This window comes from Nyctereutes procyonoides, unplaced genomic scaffold (genome assembly GCF_905146905.1).
Source record: "Nyctereutes procyonoides isolate TBG_1078 unplaced genomic scaffold, NYPRO_anot_genome, whole genome shotgun sequence".
Classification (NCBI taxonomy): Eukaryota; Metazoa; Chordata; class Mammalia; order Carnivora; family Canidae; genus Nyctereutes; species Nyctereutes procyonoides.
In genome coordinates, this window is record NW_026575135.1 from 6,110,537 (window position 1) to 6,128,554 (window position 18,018).

Below are 18,018 nucleotides of genomic sequence, written 5' to 3' on the forward strand. Positions count from 1 at the left end.
AATAGGGAAATGAGGTAAACCCACACGGCCCCCACTGCCCACAGGCCCCCACTGCCCACACGAGGGAAATGCAAAGATGAAGGACAAATAGGGAGGTAGAAATGTGAGGCCTGGGAGGGAAAAATTAATGGGATGCTGGTGTATTATTTCAGTGGCAGAAACAAGAAAGCGGAAAATGGTTTGCATATCATTTCACTGGGAGCAAAGAAACAGGATCAGTTACAGCCTCCTTCCGACATCCTGCATTCCTCAAAACTTCTATGGAAAGTGAATGGGAAGAAGTTGTTTTAATCTTCCTATCGAAAGAGGCAGAAGAGGTAAGGGGTGGAAACTCTGCCCCAGAGAGCTTTAAAAAATCATTAAAATCCCCAATGATCTCTTGTCGGAACAGACTCAACTCTTGGCACGTATTTCTAGCATTTCACACATATTTTCGCGCTGTCTTATTTTTTGGTCCTTTTCCTTCCCAGTCTCACCCAGAGCCAACCACACGTGGACAGTGAACATGTGGCTGGGGGGGAGAAGAGATTCTCTGTCTCCAGTACACCTCATCATCTCCACCTACGTTTTCCCTCTTGTTATGTTTGTGATACTTGCGCTTCTTGCCACCATTGGCAACACTCAAGTTTTGTTTTCCACCAATTTTTATAAAACAAAGACAAAATGCTAAAAATGTTCCAACAGTGGTTCAAACAAATCCTTGCACAGAAACTCAGGCAGAGCAACAGGAGAAATGGAGCCATGCACGGGAGGAGCGCCACCTGGGCAGGTGTGACGGGGACATTTACTGGCGGATGAGGGTGCCAATGTGGGTGGGCATGTCCGCAGACAACACACCAAGCAGAGACGTCCGAGATGGCATGTGTCACTATCACAGGTCCCATTGATGATGGCACTTGGGCCTGGCCAAGTCCAGACCTACCATAACGAAAGGACACAGCCTCCCAGGCCCTTGCAGCCCAGAAGGGAACTCACGGTGCTAAGGATTCGTGAGATGTCGGGCCAGCTCTGTGTCCTCGCAACCTCCTACTGCTTGAATTAAGCTGAACCTCTGACATGGCCTATTTTCCAAATGGTCTAATACCAGCAATTTCCTATGATTCAACCTAAACCACAAGCTCACCTTTACCAGGTGTAATCTGGCCTGATTCTCGATCTGAACCTTAGTTCACGGGGTAGCGTCAGATAGATGGTCCTGCGCCCGGACCCCTGGCTCTGCCATTTCCTAGCTATGGGATCCTGGACAAGCCACCCGGACTCTCAAGGCCTCGGCTTTCCCATGTGCAAAATGGCAATGTGCCAACCCCAGGACCTATCTCCCGGGACCGGCGAGGTAACACAGTTACGAGTACCTAGCACGGGCTAAGTACCGAGTGCACAGCAGATGAGCGAGAGGCAGGGCCGACCTGCACCCACCCTAGGCGTGTCCCCAGCCTGTCTCGGGGTAAGATCTGAATCCTGTGCTGCAGGTCGGCATCTCATGAGTGTCCACCAGACCGACAGCTCTGAGGCTTCTTCCAAAGGGCCAGTCAAAACGACATCACATGCAGTGACATAGCTAAAGCACTAAGTGCAGGCCAGGGGTGCAGAGGAACCCTTCAGCAACGGAAACTCTGGCTGCCACTGGACCGCGTGCTCCTACAGGTGCCGCTTCGGTCTGGCTCTGTCCGGGTCTCACCCTGGGCAGGCTGCTTCCTTTCCCTGGGCCTCAGGTTCTCACTGCTGAAAACAGGACAGGAGGCACGAGAGAGTTGAATCAGGTCATCTCTTGCTGCCCTTCATCTCTGTGACTCTCTATGGAGTTGACCTAACCTTAACCACCCGCCCACCCCCTCCCCCCACCCCCCATCCCTGTGCAAGTGAACCAGGGCGGACACAGTGGGCCCAGGACAGACCCTCTCCTCAGGCCCAGGAGGCTGGGGGAGGGGTAACAGGCCTGCACCGCCTCACCCCCACCCCCACCCCCACTCCTCAGGAAGCGCACCTGCCCCCACACCCCTTCACCAGCCCTATGCATTCCTTATACACCCGTTTCTCCTTAGGACCCAGGCAAAGCTATGTTTGGTTTCCTTCGACCCTCCTCTTCCCTCCCAAATGAATGTTAAGTTGTTCTTTTCCATTCTCTTATTAAGGATTTTCTTGGAAAGAAAATATTATTCCAAACCCAGAAATTTTATTTCTGAAATTGTGCAAATGTAAGTTGTAGGACATTAGCTGCATTTCACATTTTGTGCAAATGGCAGAAACAGGCAATTCGTGTGCTACGGGATGGGGGCTGGCCAACGATTTCGATAAAATAAACCCTTTTTTAATTTAAATGCTAATGCACTGAATTAAAATTTAATAACTGAGGAAATTGAAAAGCCGAGCAGGAATATTGGAAATAAATCCAAGCAGAAACAGCTGAAATTAAAAATTCTAGAGAGTAGGAGGATAGCAGCTAAGCTGTCTTATATGATTACATTTTTTTTTTTCAGAATGAAGCAAAAAAAAAAAAAAAATCCTATCTCTCGCTGGCTCTAGGGCAGTAAATCCACAGTGCTGTGATTTATTGCTCAATTTTCCTGAGGGAAAAAGGCTTTCTTTCATGCTGAAATATTTCATAAATTTCAAGCCAGCATAAATTCTTAATTTAAAAGTTATGGAGGTCACATTTAGTGCACTGGTACGGTTCCAAAATCTTAAAGGAATAGCAGCGACCAAAAAGGAAAAAAAAAAAAAAAAAAGGGAAAAAAGGAAAAAAGGAGGGGTAGAATTTGCTCCTTTTTTTTTTTTCCTTTTTTTCATTTTGGTTTTAATTCACGAGTTAAAATTTCATTATTAAAGATTCCTCCTGGATGGATGGAACCCAAGCACATGGGGGAACTGGTATGTGTTTGGAAATCTGCCGCAAAAGATGAAAAGATAAAGATTTAATTTAATTATAAAAAGGCTTTTTTTTTTTTTTTTTTTTAAGCCACTTGAGGAATTTCTGGTAAAAATTTCCTCCCTTCACTGCCCGGGAAGGGGTGAGGGTGGGGGCGGGTGGCCAACGTAATTGCTTCTCTTAGATCTCCAATCTTTTGTGCACACTGATATATTCATTTGTTATACAGCTGTTCAGCGGCGGAAAGAATGCTGGGGCGCCCATAATTCTAAGCAAATCAATCAAAAATTAATGATTTGTCATGCTTGCACAATGGAGGAAAACAGCTCCTTGGGTCCTGGCTGCCTGATCTCGAAGAATGAAATGCCTTTCTGCGATAAGAGAACCGAGCCGGAGGCTGAGGGGGGCTGAGGTGCCCCTGCGAGGTGGGTGCTCAGGGTGCCCGAGCCCTGAGCGGATGGAGGAGCGCCGCCATCTTGGACACGGCGTCTCCCCAAGATGGTGCCTCGGCCCGGCAAGCCCAGGACCGACCTGGCGCAGCACATTTCCGGGGTGGGACGACGAGGATCTGGCCTCCTCCCTCCCCCACTGCAATGCAAAACTTGCTTCCTCTTGAGAAACATCAATGACTGCCCCATCTCCCCCACCAGGCTTGACGCGTCCTCATTCACTGATCCCCCAACACTCCTAACCCGCCACCGCCCGCACTTTTCACCCGCTCTACGGGATGGGGACCACAGTTCCTGGAGCGCCCGTGTACCCCCAGACCGTGCACTCTTCCTGGATGAAGACCACATCCCACCCATGGCCATGGCTCCAGGACCGGGCTTGGGGCCTGGTATGCGGCAAATATTCAGCAAATAGGGTTGAATCCATTAATTATTATTTCTCGGCAAACACGGATAACGAAGTTGCTTAGATGAATAATGAACTGCACTGGCAACTAGGATGAAATATAACAAGTGATCTTAAATAATCGATCGTTCCTTTTATTCATTCAACGGATATTCCTTGAAAGTCTACTGTGCTCAGCTTTGGGTAGACAACCTCAAACCCACTGGTGTACAATTCCAAATGCCCAAAGTTCACTGCTTCTTGGCTTCTCTCCACCCTTGGAAGGGAAGAGTGAATGTGAACCCAGGAGAGAAGTTCTCTGCGTGCTCAAATGCCTTTAAGTCACGTGAATGCTATATGCACAAGTATCCAGTGCAAGTGACTCCAAAATACGCCTGTGTACGTCATACGTATGTATGTTAGAATACAGAAACACTGTTCGTTATTACTAACAGGTACAACTGACCCTGTAGGAAGCTGCTCAGCCTCAACACTGAGGGAGGCCAAGTGCACTTGACCTGGAGGCCTACCAGAGGCACTGCATCTGTCGGACGCACCTGCCAGAGTCCCAAACCCTACCCAGATGATCACCCCATCTCCTACTACACTGAGGACTGGAGAAATGGGTGGAGAAATGGGTCCAAACAACTCAAGACTCATTTACACAACTCTTTCCTTTCCAATAGCCAATGGATCCCCAAAATTTAACTTGAACTTTCTGTCTTGCTGAGGCACAAGGCTCAAATCAGGAAGTCAGTCACTCAGCCAGAAAGTACTTAGTGAGCATCTTCCGTACACCAGACATTGTTCTAGGCAACGGGATATATTCCTGCCCTCATGGCGATTACATTCAAGTTGGGAGAGACAGTAGTGTTAGGTGTAATAAATTAGTAAAATTTATCTTATGCTAGGAAGTAATCATTTCTATGAGGGGAAAACAGAGAAGGGGAAGGGTAACCAGAGTGCCGGGGCAAGGAGTCAGGTGATCAGAGCAGGTGTCTCTAGGCAAACAATGGAAGGCAAGGTATCTGGGGAAAAGGGAATGACCAGTGCAAAGACCCAAGGGCAGGAGTGTGCCCTATGTGCTCCGCAAACAGCAAGGATGTTATGAGTGAGGAAGCGAGGGGAGAGGTAAGGGACGCTGGCCCATGCAGGGCCCTGGAGGCCACGGAAGGCCTATGGTTGGCTTTTACCCTGGAAAGCCCCTGGAAGGTTTTGGCAAAGTGACATGATTTGACTTCCATTTTAAAAAGATCCTTCTGAAAAAAATAAAAATAAAAAAATAAAAAATAAATAAAAAGATCCTTCTGGCTGCTGTATTGAGAAGGGACCAGGGGGAGGGGGCAGGCAAGGGTGGAAGTAGGCAGGAGGTGGGTTAGGAGGTCACTGCCGCAGCCCAGGTCAAAGATAAAGGTAGTTGGGATCAGGAGAGTGGCAGCAAGGGGGTGAGGAGGTGGGTTCTGAATATACTGGAAGGGAGGACCAGCAGGACCCTCCTGATAAACTGAATCTGGGCTGTGACGGGAAGAGTCAGGGAAGATTCCAAAAATCTTGGGCCTCCACACCAAGAAAAAAGGACTTGTACCTCTCTGATACATGAGAAAATGAATCACTGGCACAGCATCCTATGAGGATCAGCACCTCACATCAAATCCTCTCAATAACCTGCGAAGGGGACACTGCAGCTTTAACTATCCCCCCTCTGACCAAGAATAAGCCAGCCACCCAGAGGGGCCAAGTGACTTGCCCAACGTCACACAGCAGGTCAGTGGCTTGGCCAGGGCTCACACATCTTCTCACCCAACTCTATGGCCATTTCCTCTACACATGTGGCCCTTCGGGTCTAAAAGCAACAAGTCAAACTGGGCCCCAAGCAGCGTAGGTGAACTTTTGCCTACGGAACCAATCAGGTCCCAACTCAAGCACAGGCTGCCCCTGCTTTTATTCACTGGGTGTGTTCTCAAAAAACACCTATTAAGGGCGACCCTCCCAACACTAAGCAATATCTTTGCACGGTACAAGGACGACCCCATTCCCAGGAAACTATATTATAAATTCCCTAATTAGACCTTGCTTCTTATTCTTGGATCACCTTTGGTGATATGTTTCTAGCATGTGGTGCCTGGTTTTTGATTCTGTATTGTTTTCCACCCAAATGTGGGGACTCAAAGCTCAGGGGTCCAAGCGGCAGGGGTGGCAGCCAGAGAAGACACTGAGCTAAAAGAAGTGGGTATTTCAATGGGTATTTGTGTCGTGCACTGTAGATGTGAAATTCTGAGAGGCCATGGGGGACCGATGCTGAATCAGACCCTGCTCCTTGTCATTCACCCAAATACAACCTATTAAGTACCTACTGTGTGCTGGACACCAGAGTTGTCACTGAGGACACAACAGCTGCAAGAATGGTGGCAGAGACGGGCAGTGATTACTTACTCGTTCCATGCTATCAATTTATAATTACCAACCGAGATATGGCTCTCAAGAGGAAGGCCTAAACGCCACAAGCATCTCTGACAATAGGATCCAGGGAGACGGCAGCGTCAGGGAGAGCTTCCCCGAGGGAGGGATGCTAGATGCTGGAACAGGAGCTCCTGCTCAATGAGGGAAATGTTCGGTCTAGATGCAAATGAAGCTGACACCAGCTGAGTGTCAGGGAGCACCGAGAAGGGCACCATCCTGCCCAGCAGGGAAGCGTGGGTCCCTGAAGCCTGCAGGCCGCGGCCTTCTCTGAAGACCTTCATCTCGGGAGGAAGGGACCAGCCCACTGACAGGCCCGGGCTCTGATGAGACCCCAGGTGGGAGCCCAGAGGCCCAGGGAAACTGGCCAAGTTTCCAACTAGAAGGGAAAACAAAGAGAAGTGGCCAATGTCTTTTGCCTTTTGGCCGCGATGCCCCTCCGCCCCTCCATCCCTCCCCCAAGTCCTTGCTCTCTGAGGTCAAGTGTCAAGAAACAAATCAGGCTGCCTAGGAATGAACCTGCACGGTTCTTTCAGTCTCACAGGCGTTTCCAGGTGCGGGAAGGACCTCCCCTCTCTGGCAGATGGCCGGACAGTGTGGAACAGGACTCTAATGCTGATGTCCCCCCACACCACCACCACCACCACCACGGTCACGGCTGTCTCTGTCGTGCCATCAACAGCTGGTGCTTACGGGGCACCCGTCACCAGGCACAGGGCTTTGGGCATCACCCTGAGGCTCCACGGGCTGTCCCGAAGGCTTATGCACCTGTAAAGCAACAGCTAGCTGCAGAATGGAGGCAGGGAGCCCATGGAGGCCACTGTCATCTTCCAGGGAAGAGATGGCAATGGTCGGCAACAGCAGTGGAGGAGAGAATGCTAGAACAAAGGGCTACTGGGAGCACCAAGGATCCCCTAAGATAGCATGTGGGGAGCACCTGGGGCAGAGCCTGTATGCAGCAGTCACTCAATAAATGGCAGGTTTAAAAACACACAAATAATGGCAGCTGTGGAGAAACTCCTGCCTTGGACTGCGTGCAGAGAACCTGGTCTCCTCTGTGCACAGCCCCGGGACTCAGAGGAGGCCCAGAAGTGAGAGATGGAGGAGGAGGAGGCCCAGAAGTGAGGGATGGAGGAGGAGGCGGCCCAGAAGCGAGGGATGGAGGAGGAGGAGACCCAGAAGTGAGGGATGGAGGAGGCCCAGAAGTGAGGGATGAAGGAGGAGGAAGAGGAAGCCCGGAAGTAAGCGATGGAGGAGGAGGAGACCCAGAAGCGAGGGATGGAGGAGGAGGAGGCCCAGAAGTGAGGAATGAAGCTACCTCCCCGTCCAGGGTCTGACTCAGGACCCTGGGCAGGAGGAGGGCAGTGTCCTGACCTTAGGCAGGAGGGGCAGTGGCCTCCCCAAGAGGCTTGTCCTTGTGTCAGGGTGCCAGCCGCCAGCTGGAGCCCCTGGTCCACGCGTGGATCTGCAGGGTCCCTGGGAACTCCCAGCTGCCTCACGCGTGTAACCTCTATTCGCCCAGCTGGGCTGGATCACAGCAGGGTCTGAGGCTGCACCCAAAAGGCTGAGGCTGTGCGTGAGGTCAGGTCCAGCAAGATTATTGGTTCTGGGTTGGTTTTTATTTTTTTATATTAAAATAATTCCAAAAGGAGAGTCACAGAGAAACTATGGGGAGCTCCCTTCCACCTCTCAGCCAACAGAAAGGGCTTCAGGCAGGGGAGAGACCGTCAGAACCGTGTCTGCAGAAGGGCTGCCAGAGGGGGGAACATAAAGGCAGTAAGACAAGGTAGGGGCTGGTGCCAGCATCCCGGAGGGGCAGCTGACGCCTGGTCTCCCTCCCTGGGGCCAGCAGCAAAACCCTTAGGCTCCGAGCGGCTGCTGGGCGCCTCTGGGGGAGTCAGGGGAGGCACAAGCCCTGTCACTTGCTAGTGGGACCCTGGCCTCTCAGTGACTTGATCGCTCAGGGCCTCGGTTCCTCCCTCCATAAAAGGGGAGTGATGCATGGGCCACCTCACAGCTACTGTGAGGACTAAATGAGCTCATCAGCCACATGCTCAGGGCAGGGCCTTCCCGGCCACCTAGTACTGGCTTAGACTCCAGCAGGAAGGGCCTCCAACAGGGGGGATGCTGACAACCCTAGGCTCAGGCATGGGGTGTAGGGTCTCACTTAACCTCCTCCAGCATGCTGGGTGGTAGGGACAGTCCCCAGTCCTGCAGACCAGCTCGGGTCCCAGAGGCGGGCCGGGTGCAGGGACAAGCGGGAAAGAGCCTTATCAACCAGGCCTCCACCCCAGATGCTCTGATTCCGGGTCCATGTTCTCAAACCCCAGGCCAGGCGGCCCCTGAGGTCCGGGGGGCTGACCTTGGCGAGGGACGTTCCCATCTCTAGGAGGGGACACGCTCCTCTGGGTGCATAAATGCTGCTCTGTTTGTTTTCTTTTCAAAAAAGAAATGCGTCTCAGTTCTTTGCAGTCACACGGTTAATCTCTCAATTTACAAAAGAGCGAGTCACGTGCCTGGATTCCACAAAAATTCTCTCTCCAGGTTTATGATTTTACAGAAAACTCCAGGGAAAACTGCCTGGAGCGAGTTAAAACCAGATCGGCCATAAACCATGTCCTGGTACAGCCTCACCAAGCCAAGACTCAGATTACTCATTAAATATGTGATAAATATTCGCTTCAGATCAGCAGGAAGTGGGGAGGGGGGTTTACAAAAAAAAAAAAAGAAAGAAAAACTTTTTTGCTTCACGGGAGAAAAAAAAAACCTATTATAAATAGAGTTGCAAACTCTAAATTAATGAACCTAGAATTGGGGGATGGGGTTTTTAACCCCCCCCCCCCAGGTATGTTTAAGTAAGGCAGTAAAGGAAAAAGCTACTCCTCGGATCTCTTCAAGGAGATCAAAGTGGAGGGTTTGGGTCTCCTGGGACTTGGGACTTGGCCACGGGGATGCTGGCATGCCCAGGCAGGGAAGGGCAGCCACACCCCCAGGCCAGGAGACCCCTTCCTCCCCTGACTGCTGGCACAGGCGACTTCTGCCCTCCGCCTGCCCACCTGCCCCCTGAGGCCTCTCAGAAACCTTCCGGCTCTGCCATCTGGAGTCAGGCAGCCTGGATTCAAATTCTGCCAGAAAGTGGCTCTGTGACTGGGCTCAAGAAACATCACCCCTCAGCCTCAGTTTCCCCCGGTGTAAAGGAGAGGAGAAATCCCCAAAAAACACAAAGGCGGGGGGGTGGCTACAAAGGTATCAAGTCTGTAACACCTCAGTAGAGCCGGCAATGCTACATGAGCCACAGACCTGGATGAGGTCATCATGATCACCCTGATGGTGGTCAGTAAAATTAAAACATTTAAGAAACAAAGAAACTCAAACATATTCCAATCCTCCAGCGGGATTTACTTGATCTGGAACTGGACGGCCAGGGTTCAAGCCCGGACTCCACCACTTAACAGTCATGTGACACTAGGGAAGTCACTTAAGCCACTGAGACTTACCTTCTTCATCTGTCAAATGGGGTTAATGACGGTATGCACCGCACAAGGTTACTTAGGGCTGAATCAGTTAACATGTATAAAGCTCTCAAAACAATGCCTCCTACATAGTAAATGCTCTATAAAGAGGTATAATTAAAACGACTTATCATTTATGGAACTTTAGCTATGTAATTACCATTTATTAAAGTTCAGGCAAGTCCTATTTGCCTATGAGCCTCAGTGTCCCTACCTATAAATGGGAGGATTTTGACCAGATGGGCTCTGAGGACACAAGTTCTGAAACATGCTGATCACGCCATCTCACTGCCCAGACTGTGGGCCACTGACCAGCTGGATCCCAGGCCCCGCCCCACAAAGCCTTCGCTGACCATGGAAACAACCTCCCAGAGCACCAAGGGTGTGCCTGAGAACACGTGGAAACATAGCACCCTCTGCAGCTTTGTTCCCAACCAAACTACAAAGTTTCCATGAGGTGGGGAGCTTTTTAGGGATCCTCTGTGGCTCCAGAGCACTCAGAGCTATGCTTGCATACAGAAGGGGCTTACTAAAAGTCAGTCAATTGGTTTAACACATAAAGGAACTTACTGCCACTACTTAGAGAACCATGGTGATGAATGGGATCTAGGGAATCATCTAGTCCAAGAATGGCAAACAGGTTATATTTTCAATGCCGAGTCTAATCAGTTATTAGTGGCGGCCGGGCAATGTGTTGAGAAGGATTCTAGGGGCCACATTAGAGCTCATTCTCCCATTCACAGAGAGAATGCTGTGATTGATTATTGTTTGCAGTGAGCATGGTAAAGTTGGGATGCTGGCACGCTTGTTCCCCCTAAACTACTTCAACATCCTCCCTTTACAGAGAAACCGAGATCTCCTGGCCCCAAAAGCACCCTTGATCTGGTCACCCCATTCCCATTTGCAAAAACATTCCTATATGGAAGAGGAGCTGTGCCCTTTTAAAATTCAGTGTAAAGGGACACCGAAGACAGAAGACCAAAGACAAAAGAAATCCACATGGAAAAAAAACCTGCATAAAACACTGGACATACTTTGGTTGAGAAACAAGACTAATTACAGAAGGGCAAAGTAGATGCTCTAAGAAAGGCTTTACTCTTTTTAAAGAAAGAAAAGTCTGGAACACTTGCTCAAAGCAGAAATCTTACAAATTCCTATTGCAAAATAACTCCTGGTCAGCCAACCACAATCTCTATAAATATATCACAAGATCAACAGCCCAGGCAAATAGGGGGAGGGGGAGAATGATTGCATGAATTTTTTAAAAATCAAAATAGTCCCTCTCATAGTTGGAAAGGAAGTTCGCCCGTTTGCCTACAAAATGAGAGGCCCAGGAAGAAAAGAAAGATTTTCATTCCTCACATCCCAATGGGTGCCTACTGAGAAATCTACACAGCCTAATTATTCTGAAATTATTCCACAATTCTGTTTTCTTTGCAGGAGGGGAAAAAAATCTGATACTCTGAATTTGTCAGGGCAGCCATGATCTTACAACAGCTTCCATGGGATTCTGCAGAGCGAGAACAGCCAAATGCTCTAACGGGCCTGATGGGGGACGTTGGAGTGGGGGGGAGTATGCCTCACAGGGTGTGCACCAGAAAAAGAGAAGCCAATCTAGGTATTTAAAATGGAGGCAATTTAACATAGGGATTTGAGGACACAGGTGATGAATGGGCTGAGAAGTCAAACGGGGGACAGGAAGTCAACCAAGGACTAGCCTAGAGAGAAAAGAGGAAGAGACGGGGTTACCAGTAGTTGGGGGTGTTCAGCAAAGGCTGCCCAATGGGAGTGGACCCCAGAGGCAGTCACACAGAAAACCCTATGAGAGGCAAGAACAGGTGGGGACAAATACCCTGGGCTTTTCCCTTCTTCCACCTTCCAATCTCCCTGCTGGGCATCTTCTGGCTCAACTACCTGAAGGCCAGAGGGCAAGGGCACTTGGGAAATGCAGTTCCTTGTCAGTGAGCACAAGACAGGGGAAAAGGCAGGGACGGAGCTCAGGTCAATCCCAGCAGCTGAGCAGCTCCCATCAGGGAGCTCCTGGAGGACACGACCACTAGCTCTCTGTTTGGACTCTAACTTCTGCACGGCCAGGACTCTCTGCCTGGCCAAGTCTACCCAAAGCACTGACCTCCCCTGTACCAGACAACCACCAATGCGTTATTCAAAATGAGGCCAGACTCTCCCTTTCTAACTTCATGCACAAACTTCAGTACTTTCTCTGCCACATGGCAGCACTTATTGCCTGGGCCCTGAACTGTGTCTGTCATCTTCCACACTGGCCAGCAGAGTCACGGCTCAGACCTGAAGGGACCCTGGAAGTCTGAGAAATGGACATCTGGCCACCCAGTCCCAGTCTCCCAACACGTGGGATGGTTGGGTGACCTTCCACTCTATATTTGCTTCCAGCCTTTGCTCAGAATCTACAATGGACAGTAAATTCACAAGGTAAGGACTAGTTGTGCCCAAGCCATCAATGAGAAGACCCAAGCACCCAAGAGACACTCCAGAAGCATCTTCTGACTGGATCTGGAATACTATATTCATGGGGGTCAGGGCTGGAGGCTCGGTGATACCAAAGTCTGATGCCAGCTGGAGGGCTGAGATGGCAATGCTCCTACGGCCCCAGAACTTTCCACCTTCGGGGGGGTCTCTACTCCAGATCCACACTGGAACTTCGTGGTGGTGTTTTCTGCACCATATCAAGAAAGACAAGAGTGTCCCTGTCCCACAACGTGCAGACTCTACCCTATGAACCTCTTAGTCTTGCCTGTGGCTAAAGGCTTGATTTCAAACTATATTCTGCAAAGAAAGCGCTCTTCTCCTTCACTGATGGCTCCATTCCCACCTCCTCCAGCCACAGGACCAATCTTCCTCCCCTGTTTGCTTAAAGCATATATTGCCTGGGCCATTCAAATCGTATTGATCAACCGGCTGGTACACTCAGTCATCTTTTTACAACCTGTCTTCCAGGCTGGAGTATACATCTTCTCTGGGTAGAGGCCATGCCTCTGGATCCCCCAGGGCCCAACACATGGCCCAAGACAGAGAAAATATCTACACAGCATCCTTAACGGGGAAGATGGCTCAGGTCCCCCAGGAGCCTGAGTCTGGGGTGAGGTACATACAACACATTCTATCAGCACCCCACATTTGTTTAGTGACCGACAGGGTTTTTACACCCATTACTTCATTTACGTCTTTACAAAGTAGGAGTCATGATTTCCATTTCAGAGAAGAGGGAGTAGAGGTGAAGGGACTTTCCCCAAAGTCAGTAGTTGCTGGCAGGGCTGAGATTCAAACCCATGACTTCTTCCAAGACAAATAGCAAGCTTCTTCCCCCTCCTGGCTCTCGTCTCCCTTTCCAAGATTCCATGTTTTGCTTCTCTTTCCTGAAATGAATTGATTTAATGAAATCATTAAGTGATAAAAAGAGTTAATAAATGTAAGGCACTTAGAACAGTGCCTGGCACAGACTAAGTGCTCTGTAAGTAATGGCTACCACTGCCTTCATTGTCATGGTCATTTCTCCATCGCAGTAAAACTCATTTCAAAAAGTCAACCCACCAGAACACCCGTAGTTAGCAAACCTCACAGCCAAAGCAGCAGAATATGGAAAATGCCCATATTTTTAAAATGGGGAAATTACAGAATGTCAGATGATGTATCAGTTAAGAGGAGACATTTAAAGATAGCGGACGATTCTCAGAAGTCTACCCAAAGCACTGACCTCCCTTGTACCAGACAACCACCAACGCGTTATTCAAAATGAGGCCAGACTCTCCCTTTCTAACTTCATGCACAAACTACAGTACTTTCTCATCAGTGCATGATCTTTTGAGTCAGAAGGCCTGATGTACAAAGGGAAATCAGAGGCCCAGAGTGGAAGTAACACAAGGTCACGTGTGTCTGGATATGACCTACAAGCCCTCTCATGAGTGTCAGTCTTAGCGCTCCCTCATTGGATCCAGTGCGGGGCTCTGTAATCATGGGGCTGAATATGTATTTTTGCTGATCCACATAAAGATCAATATGCCAGCTTCCAGCTCACGGCCTGGCCAGGTCTTTGGGCCAATGAAACAAGTCAGCAGCTAGCAGCCTCAGCTAAGAGAGAAGATGAGAAGGCAGGACTCTTGTCAACTCTCTCAAACGGGGTTTTTCTACAAGAACCCCCAAAGAAGCTGTGTGCCCTCGGCTGTCACATCCACTGCTCCCTTTGTCCAACTGTGACATGCCACCATCATAACTGTATTGCCAAACTCTCATATTCTTTGACATAGTAATCCACTCCGGGGAACAAATTCTAGGAATATCCTACAAGAGAAGGAAAAGGATTCGTGCACAAAGATGTCCACTGCATTATTTATTAACAAAAACTGGCAAACAATCTATACACACAATGTAAGAAAGTACCTACTTACGATCAGAATGGATGTTCGCGGACAGTGGAGAACTACACGAGAAATACTTTGGTGCTAAAGTGAAATGACAAGACCAGAATCAAAACTTGCCGTGTAACTTTATACATGCTGACTCCCAAAGCACTTGCTCTGAGTGGCTTAGAAATCCTTTCCTCCTTCCTGTTTAGCTTTCTATCATCGCTGCTTTTGAGGAAAAACTCATTGTACTTTATGCGTGCTGCACATCTACAAAGGAAGGTACTAGGGAAGGGTGATTTCCCGGGATGCCATGCTTCTCCAGAAAGAAGACATGTGACTCTGCAAGGACATCCGTTTATAGTCTGTCGTCGAGGATGAGGGCACCTGAGTAGACATGGTGGCTGCACCCAGGTACACGCCCATCCAACTGCGAAGTTCAGCACTCCAGGCATTCAAGCATCCACCTGGGAGCTGCTCAAGATGACCTGCAGAGATCATTCAAGCACTACAATTTTCTCTGACAAACTCTGGGGGAAGGTAATCTTAAGCCTACTGCCTTTTCTTCATAAAAACCTCATTTTTATATTGTGTACAGCTGCACCCACAACAACCACATGACTGCTACTGAGTGTACAGAGATACTATTAGGAGTCAGCAACTCTAAAAGGCTCGTTAAATACGTTTGAACTCCTCCAACATCCTCATTAACTAGGAATTATTCATCTACTTTACAACTGGAGAAACTGAAATCCTGAGAAGCGCAGTGACTTGCTAGGGTAGGGAAGGCATCCACCTTCCACCAAGTGAGAATGTTCAGAGATGAGCAGTCCAACAGCATGGCACAGTCGGAAATGTGAATGTAGGTCAGGTATCTTTAGTAAACCATCTTGTTTTATCCTCACCACTTAACTATGTGGTGAATAATGCTGTTGCCATTTTTCTGGGTCTTCCCGGAGTTCTAATACTGTTGTGATTTCTATAGATAAAGAAACAGGCTCAGAGGGGTAAAGCAACTTGACCAAAATCACACAGTAAGGAAGAGGAGCAGTATGTGAAATCAAGCTTCTCTGGCCCCAAAGCCCACACACTCAGCCATCCTGCCAGACCTAATTCCACCAAAAGGAAATAAAATGAGAAGTATAAGGAATCAGCTACACATCACAATATAAAGAAATATGTCCAGAGCCACAGAGTTTGCCCAGCAGTCATGGGCTCCCCTGAGGAGGTGTGCCATCAGAGGATGCTCAGATCCAGCCCTTCCTAACACTTCTTCAGACCAGCCCTAATTACCTAGCTTTTTTTGTCCTCCATATTTAAGGGCCACCATCTTTTAGCGAAACGTTGCGGACCAAATATTTCATTTCCTTTATTCCCTTCTTCCTGGCTTCACAAGTGTAGTAAAAAGTTAATGAATCTATAAATTGCTCACTGGCTTAAAATGAAAAAAAACAGTTAATGGAAATTTTAATGAAAACGCCCCATCCGCATAACTGATGGCAAACCCAGGCCCAGAATGCCTGGCACTGCATGGCCCAAACCAAGCGCCATGAAAGCTTGAAAACATTTACTGGAAGAAAGTATATCAGAATTGGAAAGGAAGAAGTAAAACAGCCTCTGTTTGCAGATGACATGATTTTATACATAGAAAATCCTGGAGACTCAACCAAAACACTATTAGCTCTGATCAATGAATTTGGTAAAGTTGCAGAATGTAAAATTCACACGCAAAAATCGGTAGTGTTTCTGTACACTCACCACACACATTCTGAAAAAGAAATCAATCCCATTGATAATAACAAAAACAATGAAACACTTAGGAATTAATTTAATGAAGGCAGTGATAGATCTCTACTCTGAAAACAATCCAAGACACTGATGAAAAAAAACCAAGAGACAGATAAATGGAAAGGTATCCTGTGTTCATGGACTGGAAGAATTAATGTTAAAATGTCAATTTTACTACCAAAAGCATTCTATGGATTCAACGCAATCCTAACAACACTTTTTATAGAAGTAAAAAAAAAAAAACACTCCCAAATTTTACACAAAACCAAGACAGACTCCAAAGAGCCAAAGAAATTCTGAGAAAAAAGAACAAAGTAAGAGGCATCAATTTCCTGGTTTCAAGCTAAACTGTAATAAAAATACAGCCATCAAAACAGTGGGTACTGGCATAAAAACAGACAAGCAGACCCATGGAAGAGAAGGATGTACAGTACCAAGGATGTACAAACCCCAGGATGCACCGTCAAGTAATATTTGACAAGGGAGCCAAGAATACTGAAGAATGCAGAAAAGACAGTCTTCTCAGTAAATGGTGCTAGGACAATACGATATTCAATGGAATGTAAAATAAATGTAAAACAATGAAAACTGGACCTATTGCTTATACCACCCACATAAATTAACTCAAAAATGGGTTAGATTTATTTTTTTTTGTAAATTTATTTTTTATTGGTGTTCAATTTGCCAACATATAGCACTGGATACTGCTTATTCCATCAAGTGACCCCTCAGTGCTCGTCACCCAGTCACCCCCACCCCCCACCTCCTTTCCCCCACCCCTAGTTCGTTTCCCAGAGTTAGGAGTCTCTCATGTTCTGTCTCAAAAATGGGTTAGATTCAAAAGCAAGAGCTAAAACCATGAAACTTCCAGAAGAAACCATACAGAGGACAGGAATAAAGCTCTTTGAAATGGGTCTTTGTAATGATTTTTTGGAAAGGATACATAAAGCACAAGCAACAAAATAAAAAAAAATAAACAAGTGGGAAAACATCAAACAAGAAAGCTTCAAAACAGCAAAGAAACCATCAACAAAGTGAAAAGACAATCTACAGGATGGGGAAAAAAATATCTGCAGAACGTGCATCTGGTAAGGGATTAATAACCAAGATATATAAAGAACTCCTACAACTCAAAAGCAAAAACAGAAATAAATAAAAAATAATCCAATTTAAAAATAGGCAAAGGAGGGGATCCCTGGGTGGCTCAGCGGTTTAGCACCTGCATTTGGCCCAGGGCATGATCCTGGAGTCACAGGACTGAGTCCCACATCAGGCTCCCTGCATGGAACCTGTTTCTCCCTCTGCCTGTGTCTCTGCCTCTCTCTCTGTGTCTCTCATGAATAAAATCTTTTTAAACAGTAAAAAATAAAAATAAAGTAAAAATGGGCAAAGGACCTGAAGCGACATTTCTCTAAAGAAGATATACAAAATGCCAAGAAGTCCATGAAAAGATGCTCAACATCACTAGTCATCAGGGAAATGCACATTAAAACCACAGTGAGATATGTCCCCACACCTGTTAGAACAGCCATCACCGAAAAAGACAAGAGATGATAAATGCTAGTGGGGATGTGGAGAAAAAGGAGCCCTGGTGCACTGTTGATGCAAATGTAAATCGGTACAATCCCTATGGAAGACGGTTTCAAAAAATTAAAAACAGAACCACCATATCATCCAGCAATTCCACTTTGGGCAAGATATCCAAAGGAAACAAAAACACTAACTCGAAAGATATCTGGGGGGATCCCTGGGTGGCTCAATGGTTTAGCGCCTGCCTTCAGCCCAGGGCGTGATCCTGGAGACCCGGGATCGAGTCCCACGTTGGGCTCCCTGCATGGAGCCTGCTTCTCCCTCTGCCTGTGTCTCTGCATCTCTCTCTCTCTCTCATGAATAAATAAAATCTTAAAAAAAAAAAGATATATGGCACTAACCCAAAAAGATATCTGCAGCACTATTTACAATAGCCAAAACACAGAAACAACCTAAATCCATTGACGGATGAACGGATAAAAAAGTTGTGGTATATGTACACAATGGAATATTATTCGGCCATTAAAAAATGAGGAAATCCTACCATTTATGACAACATGGATGCACCTAGAGGTATTATGCTAAATGAAATAAGTTAGAGAAGGACAAATACTGTGTGATTTCATTTATATGTGAAGTCTGAAAGCAAGAGAGA

The 18,018-nt window shown here is 47.6% G+C and overlaps 1 protein-coding gene across 15 annotated transcripts in view; it reads right to left on the bottom strand.

Moving 5' to 3' along the window:
* ZNF618 (zinc finger protein 618) overlaps positions 1-18,018 on the bottom strand; it is a 181,651-nt gene that overhangs the window by 81,705 nt on the left and 81,928 nt on the right. For 4 of the 15 annotated variants that reach the window (XM_055302657.1, XM_055302651.1, XM_055302655.1 and 1 more), the window contains exon 1: positions 1,417-1,679. The exons of 4 other annotated variants lie outside the window; for them this stretch is intronic. In XM_055302657.1, the coding sequence (XP_055158632.1) occupies positions 1,417-1,482 (66 nt within the window). In that variant the 5' untranslated portion in view covers positions 1,483-1,679. Of the gene's footprint in view, positions 1-1,416; positions 1,683-18,018 lie in introns of those variants that run through there. 7 more of the 15 variants (XM_055302647.1, XM_055302644.1, XM_055302649.1 and 4 more) reach the window with 5 other exon arrangements.